We start from the raw sequence: 22,498 nt of genomic DNA on the forward strand, positions 1-22,498 counted from the left end.
ATACCGTTGAGTTTATATAGCAGTCTTGAAATGACAAAATTACAGAGTTGGAGAACAGATGAATGGTTGTCAGTGGTTAGGGAGGGGAAGGGAGGCGAGTGGATGTGGCTGTAAAGCCTTGGAGTGATGGCACAGTTTTGTATTGTGACTTTGGTAGTCGCCGGTCTGTGCATCTGGTCAGACTGCATGGAATTAGATGCACTCCCACACAAAGGAATACATGTAGAAACGGTGGTACCTGAATCGGGTCATAGACTGTCAACGTCCCTTTCCCAGTTGTGATTTTGTACTCTAGTTTTGCAGGGTGTCACCATAGGGGGGAACTGGCTGAAGGGTACAGAGGATCTCTCTGTATTCTTTCTTTTTTTTTTTAAGATTTTATTTATTTATTTATTTGAGAGCGAGCGAGAAACAGCATGAGAGGGGACAGGGTCAGAGGGAGAAGCAGGCTCCCCGCCGAGCCGGGAGTCTGATGCGGGACTCGATCCCAGGACTCCGGGATCATGACCTGAGCCGAAGGCAGTCGCTCAACCAACTGAGCCACCCAGGTGCCCCTCTCTGTATTATTTCTGACAGCTTCATGTCAAGCTATAATTATCTCAAAATAAAAACTTTAAAGTTAAAAAACCCACAAATCCCTTAGTTTTAATTTTAATTCCGTAAATATGAGTAGATAGAACCTACATAAACAAAAATCCTGTAGAGTCCATAGTCACTTTTAAAGAGTGTAAACACCCAAACCTTGGGGGCCCCATGCTGAATGGTGCACATCCAGGCTGTATGGTATCACAGTTAAGCTCGAGGACTCTGGGGTCAGATTCTGAGTCCACGTGGAGGTCGTTCCACCTCTTTGTGCTTCTGTTTGTTCACCTGCAGAGCAGGTCTACGGCCATACCACCCTGAACGCGCCCGATCTCGTCTGATCTCGGAAGCTAAGCAGGGTCGGGCCTGGTTGGTACTTGGATGGGGGACACCTGCAGAGCAGGGTTAGTACCTGAACCCATCTCGCAAGGTTGTTGTGAGGATTATCCGTGATTACTGACATAAAGCATAGCACACAGCTGTCGCTGAGCAAATGTTTGCTACAGTTAAGGAGGGCAACCTGGGCCGAGCGTCAGGACATCTGGCTTCTTGCCCTGACTCTGCTCTGAGTTGATCTCGGTGTGAACTTGGTGAGTCCCTTTCCTCCCTGGGCCTCCGTTTCCTTTTGTGTGTGAACAAGCTGCCGTCCAGAGGCTTTCTCCCAGCTCCGATGCAGAGCCAGGGAAGATACGACTAAGGCCACTTGCACCCGGAATGAGGGCTTTCCTTCTCAGCCCATGCTGCCAGGCATCTGAGCTCCCGGATGTGGCCTCTGAAGGAGAGAGGGCCCCACGCATCTGCGAGGCGTGCTTAGGAAAGGTTACTTGTTTGGGTCGTTCACTCCCAGGTGGCTTTGGGGTAGAAGCAGGAGCAGCGGGGAGATGGAGAAGAGCCTGGGTGTTAGTGCTTGGGGTCTGCCTCTCGGCCTTACCCTTTGGTACCTTTCCCTCCGCTCCCCAGGAAGCCCTGCTGTGTGGTGTGTGCAGCATGCTCTGCGGCCACACTCTCTGAGTTCGGGTTCTGGTGCTGACCCTTTGTGGGTTCAGGCTCACCACATAACCTTTTTGAGCCCCAGGTGTCCCATCTGTAAAAACAGGATAATAAAGATGTGCAGCCCACCTGGCTATGGGGGGGTTGGGTGTGAGGACCGTGCAAGATCTGCGTCCACCGAGTGATAGCTGTTCTGTTACTGAGAGCCCTTTGGAGTGGTTTGGCTTCACGCTGTCTGGACAGGGCGGCGGCTCTGTCCTAGGAATGCTGTTTGTTCCCAGGTATCCTCCTAGCTGACCCAGGCATAGGCAGCCAGGGCAAAGGCATTCTTAAGAGTTAAGAGTTTACAAGAGTTAATTTGCTGGCCCGGTCCCTTTTCTGAACCAGCATGTCCTGTCTGCCCGGCGATTGGAAGTGGGTTGGTCCCTTGTTCTGTTTACCTGGCAGGTGGCTCCGAGTATTTACCCACCCTAACTTCCTTGTGGACGGTAGCCATTTATCGAGTGCTTCATTTTTCTCCACTCCGTGCACTGTCTTAGGGTGTTCTTCGTATGCTGAGGAAAGGTTACAGTGTGGTGGAATTTTATCAAGGCTGACAGAACTACCAGGGCACCTGGTCAAAACTTGCAGAGGGGCGCCTGGGTGGCTCAGTCGTTAAGCGGCTGCCTTCGGCTCAGGTCATGATCCCGGGGTCCTGGGATCGAGCCCCGCATCGGGCTCCCTGCTCCGCGGGAAGCCTGCCTCTCCCTCTCCCACTCCCCCTGCTTGTGTTCCCTCTCTCGCTGTGTCTCTCTCTGTCAAATAAATAAATAAAATCTTTAAAAAAAAAAAAACAAAACCCTGCAGAGAGGCACCTGCAACGGGGCTGAAATGAGCGGAGTTCCTTTGGTCTAAATGGAGAGTTCTATGGAGAAAGCAAATGGAGGCCATGACCATCGAGGTGGCCCCTGTGGGACGTGCTGCCCTCACACACAAGTGTCCTGCCCTAGCAGAGCTGCCCTTTGGGGTGCCCTCTTTCCTCCTCTCTTCTTTCCTTTGCCAGCCCTGCTAGCAGGGTGCCCTCTACCCAAGCCGTGGTGTGCTCTGACTGGGCCACCCGGACTGTCCTGTCGCGTGCTTCCCCTTCCTCATTCCCTCATGCTGCGCAGCTCTCCAGCACCCTGTGTTCTCCCCGGCTCATCACTGCGGGCTTCTTTTCCCTTTTCCACAGGATCTCAAACGCTGAGGGGAGGGGCAGGGGCTTTAGAAAAATCCCAGCTCCTCTTCTTGCTTCTTTTACCCCTCAGATCAGTGGGCCGGGATGCGGAAAGGGGGTTCTGTGGACACACATCGTCGATCCTCATTAATTAATAATTAATTACTACCAGGGTGCCTGGGTGGCTCAGTTGGTTAAGCGACTGCCTTCGGCTCAGGTCATGATCCTGGAGTCCCTGGATCGAGTCCCGCATCGGGCTCCCTGCTCGGTGGGGAGTCTGCTTCTCCCTCTGACCCCCCCCCGCTCTCATGTGCTCTCTCTCATTCTCTCTCTCTCAAATAAATAAATAAAATCTTTAAAAAAAAAAAAATAATTAATTACTACCAACTATTGGTAATAAAGCCTCTCCCCCACACGCTTCCCCCTAATAAACAAGGGTTCTGAGTTGAGTAAGTTTGGAAAACACCGGGATAAAAAAACAAAAGCTAGACAAGTGTATTCATTGGGGCCCCGGAGGAGGGAGCTCCAGCAGTGCAGCATCTCACTGAACCAGGCTGCAGGCGGGACCCGTCCTGCGTGTGTAAGCCTGCGGACGCGCGGTTCCTCTCCGACAGGCTGCGAGCCTTTGTGCTGGGGCAGGCGGGAGCGAGGAGAATTGTGAGGCTGCCCGGCTGCACGGAAAAGGGATGGACGGCGGGGTGGGCAGGCCTAGGGGAGGCCAGGGAGTCCGTGGAGAACGGGGGGCCACCGGCGCTGACCCGGCCTGAGGGCCCTGGGCACGGCAGTACAGCCTAGGGTCTGCCCCCTTGCTGCGGTTGGCACCCTCTGCAGAGATCAATCCAAAGCGGCAGTGTTGGGAGTGGCCGCTAGGTGGGGCTGGCTCTCCAGGGCGGACTGGCCCCTTTCCCTTAGGAGAGGAACCGGCCCGTTTTCCTCACTTGAAAACTCTAGAACTCCATGCAGATTTTCCAACCCCTGTAGGTGAGCTTCTGCACAGTGTTTCTGCTGCGTTTGGTCCCTCCTTGCTCCTGCTCGCCCTGTGCCTCTCCTATTCATGCCCTTGGGATGACTTTGTCATCACGAGCCCCTTCTCTCCGGAGCTGAACATCGTAAGGAAGAGAACTTAGCCTAGGGTTTGCCCTCTTACAGTAGAAAACACTCTCCATCTGCCAGATAGAATGAGAAAAGTGGGAGAAGTCGACTTATTTCGATAAACCCATTAGAAGGAATGTTTTCACTTCCATCTTGGGGCTGGCTTACAGTGTGAGAGACACATAAACAGCAGAGGTGAGAGAGAATGATACAGACGGGACAAGAGAGGCGAGGGAGAAATCCCGCACAGGGAAGACCACGAGAACTGCGGCGAAGGCAGCTTAGCAGGCCTGGGAGGAAGGGGCACTCGGGCCACGCTGGACGGTGTCTCTCGGACCCAGGGGCTTGTGAACGGTTCACTGGCTTGTTACCCACTGAGTGTGGCTCTCCGGCAGCTCTAGCCTTCATGATACTAGAGGATTTACATATGAGGAAAGTGGGTCTCTGAGTGCAGCCAGTGACTGGAGTAGCTTATCCCCTGCGGGCAAGATGGAAGGATGCTCAGGCAGCAGCGGGTTGATTTAAAGAGCCTGCTGGTGGAGTGACCTTCTCACACTGTTCCTCGCCACCGCTGCGCCCTCTGGGTTTCCAGGCATGGTGACCTAGCTTCTTACAAAATAGGATTCATGGCGCAGCAGTGGTAGTATTACCCAGGGACTTAAGAGAAACAGACCTGCAGGCCCCACCCTCACCCGGCAGAGTCAGAATTTGCATTGCATTTGAGCAAGCTCCCTGGGAGAGCCGTGTACCATATTAAAGTGGGAGAAGCAGTGATCCTGCCGATTAGGCCTTCCAAACCTACTTCTGAAACCCAGGCAGCATTTTACAATAGATTGAACTTAAATATTTGGAAACACTGAGACCTTGATTCTTCCCACTTCTCATTTCCAACTCCATTTTTTTTTTTTTTTAAGATTTTATTTATTTGCGAGAGAGAGAATGAGAGACAGAGAGCATGAGAGGGAGGAGGGTCAGAGGGAGAAGCAGGGAGCCCGATGTGGACTCGATCCCGGGACTCCAGGATCATGACCTGAGCCAAAGGCAGTCGCTTAACCAACTGAGCCACCCGGGCGCCCTCCAACTCCCAATTTTTAAAAATAGTAATAAAAGGTAGTTTTGGGGGTTTTTGTAATTTGATAACAAGCTGAGAGTTTACTCTTAAAACTTGTAGCCCACTGGTTCTGTTAGCGTTTGTTGACCCCTCCCAATTTCCTGATCCTGAGTCTTAGTGAAACCCCTGTGGAGGTGAAGGATGGTGAGGGGCCCTCGACAGGTAACCATGAGCAGTGATGTCGTGCCAAAAAAAAAAAGTGAACAAAGGGCGCCTGGGTGGCTCAGTTGGTTAAGCGTCTGCCTTCGGCTCAGGTCATGATCCCAGAGTCCTGAGATGGAGTCCCACATAAGCTCCCTGCTCAGCAGGGAGTCTGCTTCTCTCTCTGCCCCTGCACCTGCTCTCTCTCTCATGTGTGCCCACACTCTCTAATAAATAAAATCTTAAAAAAAAAAGTGAACGAGATTTGTTTTCCCTGTAGGCCGCATGGTTTGGGGGCTGCGGGGGTTTGGGTTTGATGGGCCTACCTACCAGCTGTGGGTCACTGTGTCAGGGTTGGGCCATAAAATGCTCCATTTTTTTCACTTGTGGCCAGGGTTGAAATGGCCTCTTTTCCTGGCTGTTTGATTTTGAATAAAGGGTAAGGCCTTTGAGGGACATTCACTTTCTCACCACCTGGTTTTCTGGATCAAGATTAGGTCCTGACCCTTTTGTGTTGGGGCCCTGGGCTCCTTGGGAAGAAAGGTCTGGCCTGGGTTCTGATTCTTTTGCAGACCTCGGAGCCAGGACAGGCCAGCCTGCAGTGTTTGTTGGACAAATGGACGGGGGGGCTATGAATGAAAGTTTGAATCTGAATGAAATGACTGACATTAACACATCTTTCCCTGCTTTCAGGTTGTTGCGAGAGTCCTTCGGGCTGGGCAAAGAGGAGGGGTTTTTCTGTTTGTTTGTGGCTCCTCGCCTGACTTAAGGACAGTGATTTTGAACAGTGGTGAAAAAGAGCTCCCTCTTTGATTTTTATAGATGGCAGTTGAGTTTCTGCATGAGCTGAATGTTCCGTTTTTCAAAGTTGGATCTGGGGACACTAATAATTTTCCTTATCTGGAGAAGACAGCCAAAAAAGGTAAGTGTTTCATTTTTGCCCTAAAATGAGGAAGTCCAAATCTTCCCATTTTTACTCTAGTAGAGCCCACTAAAGGAGTCTCTTGAAGACAGACATTAGAAACCTCTTTTCAGTTAGCATTACTTCTATTTTTCCATGTGCTGACTTGAAAGAAATGAAGCGTAAGTCAGTTTTTATAAGAACCCTTTAAATTAAAGATTATTTTATTATTTTTATTTCTACGAAATTGAGCACATGGCAGTATATATAAAACTTCTTAGAGAAAGTTTTGACTTTGAGAAATAGTCTGTACGTATAGTGTAATATCCAACCTCTGCATATTACAGTTTGTAAGTGGCTTTGTAACATGAATCATCTCATTTGACCCTCCTCACAACCCTGGGACTGAAGCAGGTTACAGGATTATGCTGCTTTATACTGAGTTCATAGATGAGGCATGCGAGACCACAGAGCCGGGAGGCGGCAGCTCTGGGCCTCACATTTACTCATGCCCTTGAGTTGGGGGCCGTGCTCACCCTACCATTTGTGCAGCCTCTTCATCCAATGAGATGCTCATCTTTCTCCGAGGAGTGTGAAATTCCTCTGCCTCCTGAATTCAGCTCACTTCGCTAAACAATAATATTGGGGGCGAGGGGAGTCTGCATTTCCTCAGAGTCGAGGGCAGGAGTCCACCAAGCTCCCCTCTTCCCCCACAGTGGCTGGTACAGTGTCTGAGAGATGCCTGTGGAGTTCATCTGAATGATGAGACCAGCCGTTGGGGTATGATGCTTGAGGGAGAGTCAGAACCCCTAAGGAGAAAGTGATGATGGTGTTGGTGTTGGGTCACTCAGGCCGCCCAATGGTGATCTCCAGCGGGATGCAGTCGATGGACACCATGAAGCAAGTCTATCAGATTGTGAAGCCCCTCAACCCCAACTTCTGCTTCCTCCAGTGCACCAGTGCGTACCCGCTCGCCCCCGAGGACGTCAACCTGCGCGTCATCGCGGTGAGCAGGCCATTGTCTGATCTGGCGTTTCTTGAGCCATGTCCTGTGGGAAAGCTGGGGCCTTTCTTGTAGCCAAAATTCTAACCAATCTTGACGTGCTTCATGTAATCTGAACATCCATTGACAAATTAGAACCAGCTGTGCAGTTAAGGAATCAGTTACATTCTAAAGAGGGTGATTGTAAATTAATTTTTCTTAAAACCATTCTTAACTTTTCCTACTGTGAGATTTAAGGTGTGAGTTCTCCTAATTGTCTGTATACGTTTTCTGTACTATGTGTATTGGCCATTAGAGGTCCCTCTTCTGTGAATTGCTGGTTCATATCGTTTCTTAGTATGTTGTCTCTTGTATGTGTGTGTGTGTGTGTGTGTGTGTGTGGTAAAATAGAAGATTTACCATTTTAACCATTTTTAGATGTACAGTTCAGTGGCATTAAGAACATTCACATGGCTGTGCGACCATCACCACCATCAGTCTCCAGAATGTTTCCATCCTCCCAAACTGACACTCTGTACCCATTAAACACTGACTCCCCATTCCCCTCGCTCCCGGCAGCCACCATTCTGCTTTCTGTCTCCATGAATCTGACCCCTCTAGAGGCCTCATATAAGTGGAGTCCCACACTAGGTGTCCTTTGTGTCTGTCTTCTTCCACTTACACACCGTGTGCAAGGCTCCTCCACGTTGTAGCGCATGCCAGGATTTCTTTCCTTGTTGAGGCTGAGTAATATTCCATCGTGTGTATGTACTGCATGTTGTTTACTCTCCGTCGATAGGCATTTGGGATGCTTCTACCTTCTGGCTACTGTTGAATAAGGCTGCTAAAGTCACGGGTATACAAACAGCTGTCGGGTTTTCTTCATATTGAGTTGCAGGAGACCTTGAAATGTCTGGCTTTTTCTGCTCTCTGCTATTTGCCAGCTCTGTTATTTTTTGCCTGTAGTTCTGAGCCTCCGTGAGGCTCAAAGTGGTTATAGTGACAGCCTTGAGGGAGCTTTCTCTCCCACCAGATTTTGTCTGCTCTACCTCAAGTCATTTCACAGATGGCAAAATCCAGTCCCAGAGGGAAAAGGCCTTACTTGCCTGAGATCTCACAGCAGTTTGGTGGCAAAGCTGGGACTAGAATCCTTTGTCTCTTGTTGTCTCAGGCCACCTCCATCCCTTTCTCCTGGTAGCACCTGAAGCTTAACTTAATTAGAAATATGTATATGTAATTATCCTACAAAACCATTGTAGTTATATTAGTGAAATTCTAAATATACCAGACACATAATCCTGATACTGCAATTAACCAGTTTTCTTTTATGTTTTCCTTTTGGTATTTTGACATTCTGGGTTTTTTTTCCCCATGATAGTGTAAGCTTTTGTATATGTTGCTACAAAGTCTTCATATTTAACTTAAAAAAAATTAGCTTTTTTTGAAAACTGACACTGCTACCTTTTTACCCAAACTTCTGTCTCTCCCAGGTGGTAGCTTTTTCTCCATTTCTAGCTCATCTCTAAATCATGTCATTTTAAAAATTTAAACATTTCTTTTTTAAAAACTCAAATAGCTCTGAAATATAAACATTCTCTGTAATCTCATCCCACAGAGATTACTATCATCAACAATTTGCCTTATGTGACTCCAGATATTTTTCCTTGATTTTCCTTCTGTGGAGATGGCCCCCCTTTCTCTTCATTCTCACCCAGGGTGCCGTCCTGTCCTCTCCCGATACTGGAGCACAGTGAGGGTCACCCGCCCACCCACCCCATCTCAGGCCCGGCCCACCCATATTCCAGCAGTTTGACCCTGCAGCCTGCATTCCCTTGTCCATTACGCGCCCTCCGGCCTGGTTTTCAGGGCCTTTGCCAATCAGCTGTCCTAATCTTTTATTAAATCCCATCTGGGTCTTTCTGCTACACTTAAGCTTTCTGGTCCCCCTCAGTGACAAGACTCACTTGACGAATGTCTTTTGCTGCCTTCAGTGAATTATAGATCACAGATTAATTAATTATTTAGCATTTCCACCAAAGGATCGTTTCGAGACTGGGCTGTATATATTACTGAGGACGATATTTGTGCGTACAGCAGGCTTGCTTTCAGCAGCTCAGGCTAATTAAATGTGACAGATGCTTTTTGAATGAGTTTAGGCATTCGGTCATAGTTCTGTTGCTACTCCTGGTGGTTTGTGCCGTGTGAAGCACTCTTAGGTGCACTCTTGCTAACAGTAGCCGTTGTTCTTGGAGCATTCCAGTGTGCCGAGTGCTCTTCATGCATTTGGAGCAGCCCTGGACAGGCACCAGTGTTAGGCCAGGACGGAGCAGCTCAGAGAGCCTCAGCTTCTTGCCCGTAGTTGCACAAACAGTGAGCGGCCAAACTGGGACTCCGTCCGAGGTCTGCCTGCGTCTGCACCGTGTGCATGAAGTGCCACAATATTTAACCGGTTTCCTTTTTTTCCTATTCTAAAGGAGTATCAGAAGGTCTTTCCTGACATCCCCGTGGGGTATTCTGGGCATGAAACTGGCATAGCGGTATCTGTGGCCGCCGTGGCTCTGGGCGCCAAGGTGCTGGAGCGTCACATAACTTTGGACAAGACCTGGAAGGGGAGTGACCACTCGGCTTCGCTGGAGCCTGCAGAGCTGGCCGAGCTGGTGCGGTCCGTGCGCCTTGTGGAAAGGGCCATGGGCTCCCCGACCAAGCGGCTGCTGCCCTGTGAGATTGCCTGCAACGAGAAGGTGGGTTCTGTACCACCTGCCGGAGGCCAGGCTGAGCCTCGGGGTCTGGGCTTGGGTTAGCAGCGGGAGAAGCATGTCACTTAAGGGAGCGTCAGCAGTTTCTGCGGCCTCCTAGGACCCTGTTGCAGTTTCCCACTTAGCCTCTCAAGCCTTTGGCTCCAGTGCTCTAGACTCCAGGGGCTGTCAGGGGGCGAGGGTAGCCTCGTGAGACACTTGGGTGGTGAAGTCCTACTCCCTTGGAGTAGGTAAGCCTTGAGAAAGTTAGGCAGAGGGGTTCCGTGAGGCGGTGGGAGAAGGGCCTGTGATACGTCGAGGCATCTGGAAGCAGAGGAGGCCCTGGATGGGCGGGGCAGTGGGTTGTCTCTGCAGTTGGAGGGGGATGACGCCAGCCTTCCCCCGGGAGCGGTGGGAGCTGTGCAGCATTGACCTTCAGACAGACGGGATGGGGAGGCCAAGGAACACTTCCTGCTTTGCTGACCATCTGGACTTCTTGGAAGCTGTGGCCTAGACCTGTCTCGGCCTCTGGTCACAGAGCCAGGCGCCCTGGGGCTGCCGGGAGTGCAGGTACTCCTGATGTGCTGCGGCTCTCTCGGTGGAGGAGAGCCCAAACACTAGGCCATGGGTGAGGAGTGTTGTCATCTTTTATTCTAGTAGGGCCTGACTGCTTCCCTCAAAGATGCCTACGTACCAGGAAATGGAAATCATAGTAAAAAGAAACAAACTGCCTTGCCGAGGAAAAGGGGAGGGAATTGCACCAGAAGAGCAGAAGGAGAGTTGAGCCCTTAATTTGGTTTTGAGCCTCGCGGCTCCCTGGGCAAACAGTAACTACAGCAGGATGATGCGTCATCTGATAACATCCACTGGCAGACCTTTGGTCCTGGCACGAAATTTTAGAATTGATTCCTTGGCCCTTACGTGGAGGATGTCGAGTGAAACGGATTTGTTCAGCAGCATTTATGGACAAGACCTAGAAAGGCTTTCATACTTCCGGTACCCTTTATTCCCCTCCCCTGCCTGTCCTGTCTCCCCCTTTGTAGGTGACCCCCTTTCCCATCCTCTGAGTAGCAGCATACTCAGTCTTGTGAGTCCTCCATATTCTTACTTTACCGAGCAGGGTGGCCGTGGGCCAGGACTCAGGATCCCGGTTCATTGCAACTTAGACCAAGTTATCTGCCTTCTGTGGACCTCAGTTTCCCGTGTTTAAAATGAGATACTGAACTGGATGATGACAGAAGTAATTGTAATTTTCATTTACTGGGAGCACTCTGTGTTCCAGGCAGACTGCATACATTATTATCGCTAATCCTTACAGTTGTCTCACAAGCTGGAGGTACTGTTATTTCCCATTTTACAGAGAAACTCCACCAGGCTTGTACCCACCTAACGGGGATTTGGACCTGGCTCTGTTTGGCCGTATAACCTGTCCCCTTCCTGTGCCATTTATCCGGAGGCCCCTCATTTGAGCCTCTGCGTTCACCCCACATTGGCCAAGGCCCTGTGTGTGAGATACTGTTCTAGGCACTGAGGGGAGAACAGAGTCCCTGCTCCCAGGGTACCTGTGAAGACTGGTCAGGGACCTTGGGTATAAAACAACATGAACCAGTTAACTTCTATGAAGCTGGCACTGAGTCTTAATTTTATCCACAGCTGGGCAAGTCCGTGGTGGCCAAAGTGAAAATTCCAGAAGGCACTGTTTTAACATTGGACATGCTCACGGTGAAGGTGGGTGAGCCCAAAGGCTACCCTCCTGAAGACATCTTTAGTCTGGTGGGCAAGAAGGTCCTGGTCACTGTCGAAGAAGATGACACCATCATGGAAGAATCGGTAGAAAATCATGGCAAAAAAATCAAGTCTTAAAATAAAGTGCCATTCTCTGAATTGCCTTGCTGGTACTGTTGGGTGAGGTGGGATAGGAGTGGTGGTCTCTAGAAACCTGGCTTTCATCTGCTGCTCCTCCCGAGATACACATTTTTGGGCCAGGCACTGGCAAGCCCATAGGAGGGATACAAAGAGCAAACATGTCAGTATCTGCTTCGGGCTGGCTGGCCCAGAAGGGGTGTTCAGTTGCTGTGTGGCTACACGGGTGTGTATGTTTGTGTGTGTGTGTGTGTGTGTGTGTGTGTGTGTGTGTGTGTGAGAGAGAGAGAGAGAGAGAGAGAGAGCGCTGGCTGTACAAGGGTCTCTTCTTTAAGCCTTCATTCATCCTGCCCCTAAAGCCAGTCCACATGACCTGAAATGTCCCTTCCCTCCAGACCTCCTGTCTCTTCTCCATTGTCCTTTTTCCCTCCCCGCCCGGGGACTCTGTATCCAGGGAGCTGCATAGCGGTCACCAGGGTCATCAGAGAAGGGATTGGCCAGGCAGCCTGCAGGCTGAGAGACGCTGAAAGCCTGCATAGCTCTATGAGTGAAGAGAGAGAAAGGACATTCATTCCTCCTTTCCACAATATGGAAAATATGCTGTGTGCCAGGCCCTACTTTAGGTACCGGGAGACAGCAGTGAACAGCCCACGTTTCCTCTTCACGGAACTTCCACTCAGATGGGGACAGAGGAACAGCAAACCAGAAGCATAGTAAGTAAATCACAGTAAGTTGGAAGGTGGTATGTGCAATGGGGGGAAATAGGGCTGTGTAAGGGACACGGGGAGTATGGGCTTGGTGTATTTGTAGCTGGTGGTGACCTTTAAATGTGGTGGTAATGCTGAAAACAGCCCTTCCCTACTCATAATGAAATTACAAACCCAGCTAACAAGACAGATCCGCAGTGTTTTCCTTTGTGGAAGAGCAGTGTGGGCCTTTCACAGAGAGCCAGTATCGGACACCCCTCTGTCCTTCTGAACCAAGACTGAGATGAATGATTCTTTTCAGATATACTTCCAGATTCCTATTTATAGGAATTCATATTTATCTGACCTTGTTCACTATCGCGCCTTGTTTCAAAGTATATACTTGAGTCTCTTCAGATGCATAGAATTATTTAGCCTTTTGAAGTTTCTTTACTTGTGAGTGTAGAGCCTCCCTCCCCTGTGGATCCCAAAGCAGTTTTTGCAGAGGCACGGATTTTTTTTTTTTTTTTTTTTAAGATTTGTCAGAGCGAGCAGAGTGGGAGGGGCAGAGGGAGAGAGAAAATCTCAAGCAGACACTGTGCTGAGCGCAGAGCCCGACGCGGGGCTCGATCCCGCGACCGTGAGATGACCTGAGCCGAAATCAAGAGTCAGATGCTTAGCCAACTCCGCCATCCAGGTGCCCTGAGGCACTGATATTTGCAAGTTTCTGGGTGGGGTGGGGAGGGAATCCTGGGCTGTACTCATGTGTAAAAGAGAATGCGTCAAATTGATGTGCTGAGAACTGAAGTGTGATTGAAAAGGATCACCGGTGTATGACATGGGTGGGTAGTCAGTGTGCCCGTAGCCAGTAGCAGCGGGCTACCTCGTGCTGCACTTGGCCAACCTGAGGGTGGAAGGATTGACAGCCCAGCGTACCTTTAGTCCACTGTGGTTGGGAAGCTCAGGTAGAGAGGACATCCTTGGCCACCTGCCAGGTGGGAGGTGCACAGACGGGTACCGTTGGAGAGTTCCTGGCCTGCGGGGTGCAGGCACCTCTACGAACTGTACCCCACATGTGTGAATCGCTGCGATGTTTTCTAAAGGTCATGGAGCCATGGATGGGAATCCTGGGATTAGGGATAGGAGAGGAGGCCTGGCCAGGGAAGGCCCCATGGTGGCACTTGAGTTCAGCCTTGTAGGTTGAGAAGTGACAGAGGGAGGAATCTTGGGATTTGAGGCACAGGCTTGGGAGGTGCCAGAGTGTCCAAGGACATGCAGGTGATGGTTTGGCAGGGAGTGGCTCCATGGGGACGAAGGATTTTGAAGGTGGTCAGAAAGGAAGCAAGGGGGGTGCCTGGGTGACATAGTTGGTTAAGCAGCTGACTCGATTTCGGTTCAGGTCATGATCTTGGGATTGTGAGATTGAGCGCCACGTCAGGCTTTGCGCTCAGTGTGGAGTCTGCTTGAGATCCTCTCTCCCTTTCCCTTTGTCCACCCCCACCTCTGGGCTCGTGCTCTCTCTTTAAAATAAGGAAGTCTTAAAAAAAAAAAAAAAAGGGAAGGAAGGAAGCAAGGGCCTAAAAGCCTGCAGAGTTTAGACTTTATTCTATTGGTGGTAGGGAACCATGGAAGGCTTCTGGGGATATGCTGGACTCAGATCTGGCCCCCCACTCTCATGCTTACCCCTAACTTCACCTCACATGCAGCTTGGCTTCTTGGGCAGGCTGTCCCCTCTTCATAGTACAGACTCCTGCCCACCAGGACCAGGCTGTGCAGGCCCACCTGTGCGTATCCTCTGCTAGGCTGACATCACGATCCCCTGCTCCCTGACAAAGTAGAATTGCAGAAACAGAAGAGATCAATAGGCAAGGAAGGGTCCTGGAATCTCTTAAGAACCAGTAAGTGACCGCAGATGGCTTCCATGTTGCTAAAGGATGATCACAAAGATGCCAAAAGCTACGCAGTACTGTCTTGGATAGGAACAGCTAGAAGGTAGTGCCTCTTTGTACGTAGGCAAGCACTCAGTTATAGTCATATGTAGTGAACTCCCCATCACTGGCACTATTCAACCTGGGACCAGCTGACTGCCACAAGAAAATTGTGGAGGGGACGTGAGGTGAGTGAAGTCCTGTCCAGGCCTAAGTGCTGTGTACTTGAAGCAACATGAACTCCCAATGAAGAACATGGTTACAAGGGATATATTCATATTTATTAAAACAAACCACAGTTTATAAAATTAAGGTCATTTAAAAAATATCTGCAAGCAGTTTGCTGTATTAAGAAATTTCTGTAAGTATATATCTGAAGGAGAATTAAGTGATTTTATAGTCATAGACCCCAAGGAAACTCTAGTCCTGTATTGAGACTATCCTGCTACTGCAGGCTGTCTGCTGGGAATGCTGACGGGTCCTCGCATGGTACGGTGCTGTTTGGTTTTTAAAGCAAGTTCATAACCACTGGCTCACGTGAGCCTCCCAACACTAGCAGGCAGGGTCATTACCCCCATTTTACAGATGACTCTCAGAAGTGAAATGACTAGCCCGAGGTCACATGACTGTGCACCGAAACCACCGTTTTCTGGCTAGCACAGGTCTTGATACAGAGTAGGCATTGGGTCAAAGCCAGTTTTTGTCCTGTATAGTCCAGCTCTGTCTCTGATATGTGAATTCCAAACTCAAGTTCCTCTCCGGGTGCAGGACCTCATCTCAGCCCAAGGAAGGTTGGCAGACTCAGTAGGCCAAAGTGAAGCATCACAGGCAAAACAGGAGTGAGCAGGCACCAGCCAGAGACCAGCCGTGTTCACCTGAACAGTACGGCCTGGCGGACGTGAGCACGACCCCAACTCCACCACTGGCTCTGTGACCTTGAGCAAGTTACTCATTCTGGATCTCCGTTTTGCCCTGTGTAGAATTGGGGTAACTTTCTACCTCCTAGGGATGATGTCAGGATCAAATGAGTTAATAGTTGTAAAGCATCGGAACAGTGCCTGACAAAACAGCAGGTGCTCTTATTACTTGGCCCTGACTGCCATGGGTCTGGAAATACGTCTTTGTCTGCAGGGAGAAACAGAGATGCAGGGTCAGGCGCATCCATCTTCTGTCGGGGAGGCCCTGTCAGAATTCAGCTCTGGGTCATCCCCAGTAGAATTAATTCCCCTCTTTTCAGGATTCCCAGAGCAGTGTGCTTAGACACTATGCTCTCTATCCAGCTAGAGTTTTAAGTGATTTGGTTACAACCAAAGGCACTCTTTAAGGTTCCTTCTGCCTTGATTTCCACTTGTATTACATTGCCCTGTATGAAAGTGGCATTTTTAGGTCAGAAAACTACTAGAAATTGGCGTTTTTATGTGCTTCAAATTAATGAATGCCCTGAAACCATAAGTGGGTTTCAGCTTTGCATCTTCTTCACCCTACCACTGCCCTCTTGCCAACCACCTAAGAAGGTAATTTAACACAGTATGATTTCAAAACCATCTAGGGAATTTGACAAATAATGATGCTAAATCTTCAGAACTGAGGCACAGACCCAGAAAAGAGGCCTTCCCCTTCCTGCTAGAGCTGGCCTGTGAGGTCCTCCTGGTTTGGCCTTTTCTATTTGTCACTTCTTGATGGAGGATGGGGTTCTCTGGGCCGTCCAGACTTTACTCTTAGCTCCTCCTCTTTTAGTTCCAAGACAGTTGGGAAAACTGCCTGTGGTTGCTAAGCAACGGTCGCCCGCTGGTTTCTTCCCAACATCCCTTGAGGAATGAATAAGCAGTAAAATCTCCCACATTGAAAGCTGGGCCTGAAGAGCTGGGACGGGGCAAGTAAAACACTTGCCTTGGGGCTGGGGCATGGCCCAACTTAAGGGAACTTTCTTTTAGGACCTTAGTCTCCCCAAATGTACAGAGAGGTTAGGGTGGGTGATTCATGAGGACTTCTCAGCTCAGCTGTTCTTTGCTTCAGTGATAGACAGCTGCTGGTCACTGGGAGGGAAAGGGACATCCTGACCTTTTCAGGGTGGGGAGGGTATAGGACATAGCTGCCCTTGGAAAGCTTCCAACCTAGCTGGAAAGCAAGGTCCTAGATGTGTGGTTCTCCTAGTGTGGCTTGGGAAGACTTCCTGGGGCAGTTAAGCCAGGGGAAGGCTGAGACAGGCAAAGGTGCTGAAAGCTCTGACTGGAGGGTCTCTGAAAAGAGCAGCAGAAGCTAGATGAGCCTAAGGAGTTTGGGGGCAGACTAGAAAAGCCTTGAATGCTAAGGTAAAGTGCCTTTTTTCTCCCTGAGGTCCTTGGGAACCTCTTGGTAGTTCCAAGAGGTTAAATGAGGTTTTAGGCACAGCAATCTGGCTGTACAGAGGAGGATGAGAATGGGAGAGGGTTCAGGCCCCAAGGTGTTACGATGCTCTTGTGGCTGCTCTGAAAAGTGACATGGACAAGCGGAAGCGGAGTGGAGAGGAGGAGGCAGGTCAAAGGGACATTAGGGGGAAAGGGCTGGATGACTCTCATTCATTCACACATTTATTGTGCGCCTACTAAGTGCCAGGCATTGCTGACTGCTCTGTGAGGGAGAGGCCTGAGGCTGAGGCTGACCTATTCTGACATGATCAGGATGCTCAGGTTCTCTTGTGGGTGGCACTTGGGAAAAAAACAGTGTAGTGGCAGGGCGCTCGCTGGTGGTGGTGGAGAGGTCCAATGAGACCCGGTAGAGGACCTGTGTTTAGGGCATGTCTGAAACTAGCCCAAGAGAGGAGCCTTTTCAAAGCACCCGGCAGGACTAGTGGGGGAGAAGATGGGGGTGCTTGGGAGCTGGCAGTAGCCCAGCCACATTGGGTCTGGTGGGGAGACCAGAGCAGTGGAAGGCCTAGGGCGGTCACTCTGGTCTCGGCCCCTAGGGCAGCCGGGAGATGCTGATGGCCCCTTCCCAGAGGCGCAGGGCCGGGTAGAGCGGCTCCTGGAAAGTGGCCCGGAAGGTGTGCAGGTGGCTCATGCCGCCGGACACGTCGTAGAAGGAGAGGACGCCGGCCTCGTAATCCAAGAAGACCCCGAGACGGTCGGGGTCGTCGCGGGGCCGCAGGCGGCTGCGCTGGCCGTCGTGGAAGGCCCAGTACTCGAGGTCGTAGCGCTTGAGGCACCAGGACTGACGGTTGCAGCCGAGGCGGGCGGCGGCCGAGGCCCCGCAGCGCCGCAGGGACGCGTAGGCCACGCCCACCCACCAGCCGACGCCCGCCTCCTGCACGTCCACTTCCCAGTAGTGGCGGCCGGCGGCGTAGCAGTCGCGACCCAGCACCTGCCACAGCTTGTCAAAGCGCAGCGCGGGCGTGGGTCCCAGGCGGCCCATGAGGCCGCAGCGCACCGTCAGGCGGTCCGCAGAGAGGCGCAGGCGTGCGTGCATCGTGTCCGGCTCCAGGGTGGGCGTGCGCGCATCTACGGGGGGGGGGCGGGGCGGGGGGGCACATATGGTGGGCGGGGCCAGCGCGGCGCCCCCGGAACCAGTCGGGGCTCCTGTCCCCGCCCCTCCCCTCCCCTCCCCACAACTTCACCGTAGGAAACGAGACACCCGGAGTCGCCAGTGGATAAATGAAACACCACCCTTTAACCCTGATTGCCTCAGAGGAGGTGGGAGGTGGCAGTGGGACATGGGAAGGAGTGACAATTTCACTGAATTTTGTGCCATGGAATTTGTTGCCAATTTCTAAAAAAATTAAGAAATCCTGTCCCTATTCATGCTTGGGTGTATACCCTTCCAGTTTTTATCTTGACACTTTATACTTTTTATTGGTATCATGCCATACACGCTTTTGGGTAATCTGGTTTTTTAAATTTGTTGATGTATTTATGAACATTTTCCCCTAACAAATAATATTCTTTTATCAGAGCGTTTTAATGGTGACCCTAAGATTTTGATGTGTTGGATGTATTATACTTTAACCTGTCCTTCCCTCTTCTCAATATTTAGGCTTTATTTTTTTTATTTTATTCATCTATTTGTCAGAGAGAGAGCACAAGCAGGGGAAGTGGCAGGCAGAGGGAGAAGCAGGCTCCCCGCTGAGCAGAGAAGCCCTAGGTGGGGCTCTACCCCAGGACCCTGGGATCATGACCTGAGCCAAGGGCAAACGCTTAACCAACTGAGCCACCCAGGTGTCCAGTATTTAGGCTTTAAAAAAGCTCTTGAAAACACAAATATAATTACCTCTTTATGCATCTGATTATTGCTTGAGGATACATTCCTAAAAGAGGAAATGCTGGATCAAGATGGGTAATTTTGCTTTTAAGGCCTTTGGTAAATACTGCTAACTTGTATCCCAGAAATGTGGTGCTGACTTAACTCCCAATAATTGTTCTTACTGCATTAAACCACATCTGTAGGCACAAAAAACAAAGTCTAGATGGTAGGGGATGTGGACGTTCTGCTTTAGTCGATACTGTAGAATCGTTTGTGGAGTTTCCTGTAGCAAGGTTTTGCACATCTTTTGTTAAGATTTATTGCTGATTTTTTGAAAATGTCATCGAAAATGTTTTTAAAACTTCATTTTCTAATTGTTTATTGCCAATATATAGAAATGAGTTTTGTATACTGGTACTACATCCAACAGTTGTTCTCAATTCACTTAATAATTCTAATTTATCTTTTGATTATATTAGATTTTCTGTAATCATGTCATCTATGAATAAGGATCTCCCCCCCCCATCTCATCCTTATAGCTTTCACTTCTTTTTCTTACCTCAAGGCACTGTACAGGACATCCAGAAATGTGGTTATGGTAGGCATCCTTTTCTCCCACTTCTGGGTAAATACTCAACAGAAAGGCATGCATATGTGCATCAAAAAGACATGCACAGGGATGTTCATAGCAACATCATTCACTACAGGCCAAACCGGAAACAAAACCCAAAATGTCCTTCAATAGTACAATGTGTGCTACATTCATACAATGGAATACTATATACAGCAGTGAAAACAAACTACTTCTACACACAATAATATGGATAAATCTCCCAAATATTATGTTAAGTGACAGAAGCAAGACACAAAAAAGTACAATCTGAATGATCTAGTCATATAAAGGCCAAAGACAGGCAAAACTAATCTACAGTGTCAGAAATCAGGAGAGCAGTTACCCTTGGGGGAGTAGTGAATAGGCTGCATGAGGAAGGCTTTTGGGGAGCTGGAAATTTCCATTTCTTGGTCTGAAGGAGGTTATAGACTGTATTCACTTTTAAAAAATGATTGGGGCACCTGAGTGGCTCAGTTGGTTAAGCCTCCAACTCTTGGTTTTGGCTCAGTTCATGATCTCAGGGTCGTGAGATCGAGCCCTGCACTGGGTTCTATGCTTGGCACAGAGTCTGCTGGAGATTCCCTCCCTTTTCCTCTCCCTTCCCCTCTGCTGCTCCCCCTCCCCACCTCTGCTCTCACTCTCTAAAAAGATAAAATCTTTAAAAAAATGATTGAGCAGCACCCCTTTGATTTTGTACTTTTATGTATTTTATATTTCAAAGTTTACTTTAAAAGGCACATGCCCAGTAATTCCACTTTGAAAAATTACTCTTAAAAAATGAGCTAAGGTATATACCATTCACTTATTAATTCAGCAAATATGTACAAGAATGGACATTTATTGCAGCATTGTTTACAGAAATGAAAATGTAAAGCAGCCTAAATGCCCAGCATTATGAGATTGGTTAAATGTGGCCTATTCAATCAATGGAATACCACGCATCCTTTAAAAATAATGATAATATTTAAATCTATTGAAATAAATTGTTCAAGGTATACCGTTAAATAAAAAATTTACAGAATATGTGATCCCACTTTAAAAAATCTGTATACATACATGTTTTTAAAATGTCTGAAAGAATGTATGCCAAAATATTAATAGCATTTTTCTTTGGGGTCGTTTTTTTAATATATCTTTTTTTTTTTAAATCTAATTTCTAATTTTCTGTAAGAAGCATCCATTACCTGTGTAATTTTTTCAGGGAACAAAGATTTTCACAATGTATCACTAAATGAAAACACAGGTTACAAAACAGCATGTATAGTATGATACCATGTTTGTAAAAAATGTATATATTAAATATATCCTTGTATGTATAGAGAAACCAAAGAAAGCTAACAGGGCAAACAATAATAGTAGTTATCTATGGGAAAGTGATTTTCTTTAAAAAAATTTTTGTTTTTGTTCCCTAGTTTTTCTACAATGAACATGTATTATTTCTGTATTTAAGATTTTTTATTATTATTACTTTTAGGTAATAATCTCTACACCCAACATGAGGCTCAACTCACGACCCTGAGATGAAGAGTCGCATGCTCTACCAGCTGAGCCAGCCAGGTGCTCCTTATTTCTGTTATTTAAAAACTAGCAATAAAGGTTGAAAAAACCCAAGTTGGGTGTGTTAAGAAAAAAGGGGGGTGACCTCCATTTCTGTGACCTCCCCCCCCCCCCCCGCTTACCCATGCACCCGGCCCTCTCCACCCTCCCTTTGCTACCCGCTCCCTGGGGCTTACATTTTAAGAAGAGTGATCGCTCTGGTGAGGGGCTTGTTTTCAAAAGGGAAACTAGCTTGGTGCTCGTGGAGCCCGAGAGCTGGCAGTTCGTGTCTGTAACAGATTGTGAGAAATGAGTGCCTGGTGCTCATGCAAGCACAGCAAATTACAAAACGTACTAAAAATACTACAAAAGTGGAGATTCGCATTCTCTCTCCCCCAGAGGCGCATGCAAATTTAAGCAGTAAATGCAAATTCAGGAATTCGAGACAGACAGGAATACTCTAGGACAATACTCGGGTCTAAGGAGAAGTGTAGTTCGGAGGGTGGGAAGTGAATTCAGGCCAGTGTGAGTGAGCCCCGAACCCGGGGACAGGACAGCAGGCTCAAGGAGGACTGGGAGAGTCAACGATGTATTCAACAGTCAAGCATGGGGGCAACTGCCTGGCAGACATACAAATTCCGGGATAAAATGGAAAATGAGAAATTAGGCCATCAGAAAACGTCCTGTCCAGGTCTCATTCCAGTGCGAGGGGTTGAGGGGAAACCCAAGCCATGGTCCCTGTCTTCCACAGCTCCATCAAGTAAAAGAGGTGAGAAGTGGGCTCACCTGAGCTACCCGCCAAGGCACGGAGTGCTCCAGGTCACAGAGGAGAGAGAGGAATCAGGGCAGACATCATGGAGGACGAAGCGTCTCAGCTAGCCCTTGAAGGACAGGGAAGATTTGGACATCCAGAGAAAAGGATGGGAGGCTTTCCCAGCCGGAGGGTCTGGGCGGGAGCACAGGCATTAAGGGCAGGTGGTCGTAGTGGCACCTAAACTGGGGAGCCACGGAAGGTGTCTGCGAGAAGGCAGACACGAGCAGGACTTTCAGAGCTCTCTGTGGTGGGGAGTTGATGGGGCAGGGTGAGCGTGGAGGCAGAGGTCCCGCTCGGAGGCTCAGGCCTGAAGTGGGGCAGGCCGGCCGGCAGAGGGGCCGGGGGAGGAACTGCTGCAGTGGCGGACGAGCCAGGGCCTGTTTCCTGGGAGCGGCCTGGAGTCGAGCAGCAGCGGACTGCGGGGAAGATGCACGTCCCCTTCTCAGAGATGCCGTCCCCACGTCCCCGTAAAAAATCCAGCTCCTCCTCCTGGTCACCCTGAATTCTCACCCTGCTGTACTTTTCTCCAGAGCACTTACTGCTGACATACTCAGTTACTGTCTGTCTTGCTCCCAGAGCACGGAGCCCCACGAAGGCAAGACCTTTGTTTTTGTACGCTGCCGTGCCTAACAGTGAAGAGGAGCTCAGTAAATGTTCTGGAGGAATCATTAAGAGCGGAGATGAATGAAGGAAGAAAGGTTTCTGAGCGCCTGCTTTGTGCTAGGCCCTGCAGGGACCTCGGAGCAGGACTCAAAGTGGTTCTTACCCTTTGGGCATTTACGACAGGCAGGGGGAGGCTCTGGTATCCAGCTCAGGGACAGCCCCAGGCCGGAGATGCAGCAGGGCGAGAAGGGGGAGAGAAGCAGTGGCCAGCATAGCCGGCCCCGGGTGGTGTGGAAAGGCTTCCCAGGTGAGCACCGCTGGGCTGGCCCCGCAGGGACGGTGGGACTTGGCCAAACAGAGAGAGAGGAGGAGGGGAGTTGGCTATTCCAGCTGGGAGCCCAGAGCAGGCAAAGATAAGGTGCAGCAGAATCCTGGGAGCAACTTAGGAGTTAGAAGCAGAGCAGGATGGTTGCAAGAGGCAGGACAGGGTCTCAGAAGAGGAAGGAGGTGA

At 49.5% G+C, this 22,498-nt stretch overlaps 2 protein-coding genes across 2 annotated transcripts in view; one reads left to right on the forward strand and one right to left on the reverse strand.

Annotated features, from left to right (window-relative positions):
- NANS (N-acetylneuraminate synthase) overlaps positions 1-11,613 on the forward strand; it is a 17,651-nt gene extending 6,038 nt beyond the window's left edge. The window contains exons 3-6 of the mRNA XM_006742917.2: positions 5,934-6,033; positions 6,864-7,018; positions 9,469-9,735; positions 11,383-11,613. Coding sequence (XP_006742980.1) covers positions 5,934-6,033; positions 6,864-7,018; positions 9,469-9,735; positions 11,383-11,592 — 732 coding nt within the window. The 3' untranslated portion in view covers positions 11,593-11,613. The remainder of the gene's footprint in view (positions 1-5,933; positions 6,034-6,863; positions 7,019-9,468; positions 9,736-11,382) is intronic.
- Positions 11,614-14,465: 2,852 nt separating this feature from the next.
- Positions 14,466-22,498, reverse strand: part of TRIM14 (tripartite motif containing 14) — a 30,580-nt gene continuing 22,547 nt past the window's right edge. The window contains exons 5-6 of the mRNA XM_006742918.3: positions 20,768-20,860; positions 14,466-17,682 (exon numbers count right to left, since the gene is read on the reverse strand). Coding sequence (XP_006742981.2) covers positions 17,147-17,682; positions 20,768-20,860 — 629 coding nt within the window. The 3' untranslated portion in view covers positions 14,466-17,146. The remainder of the gene's footprint in view (positions 17,683-20,767; positions 20,861-22,498) is intronic.

This window comes from Leptonychotes weddellii, chromosome 14, assembly GCF_054177405.1.
Source record: "Leptonychotes weddellii isolate Sample4059 chromosome 14, ASM5417740v2, whole genome shotgun sequence".
NCBI lineage: Eukaryota > Metazoa > Chordata > Mammalia > Carnivora > Phocidae > Leptonychotes > Leptonychotes weddellii.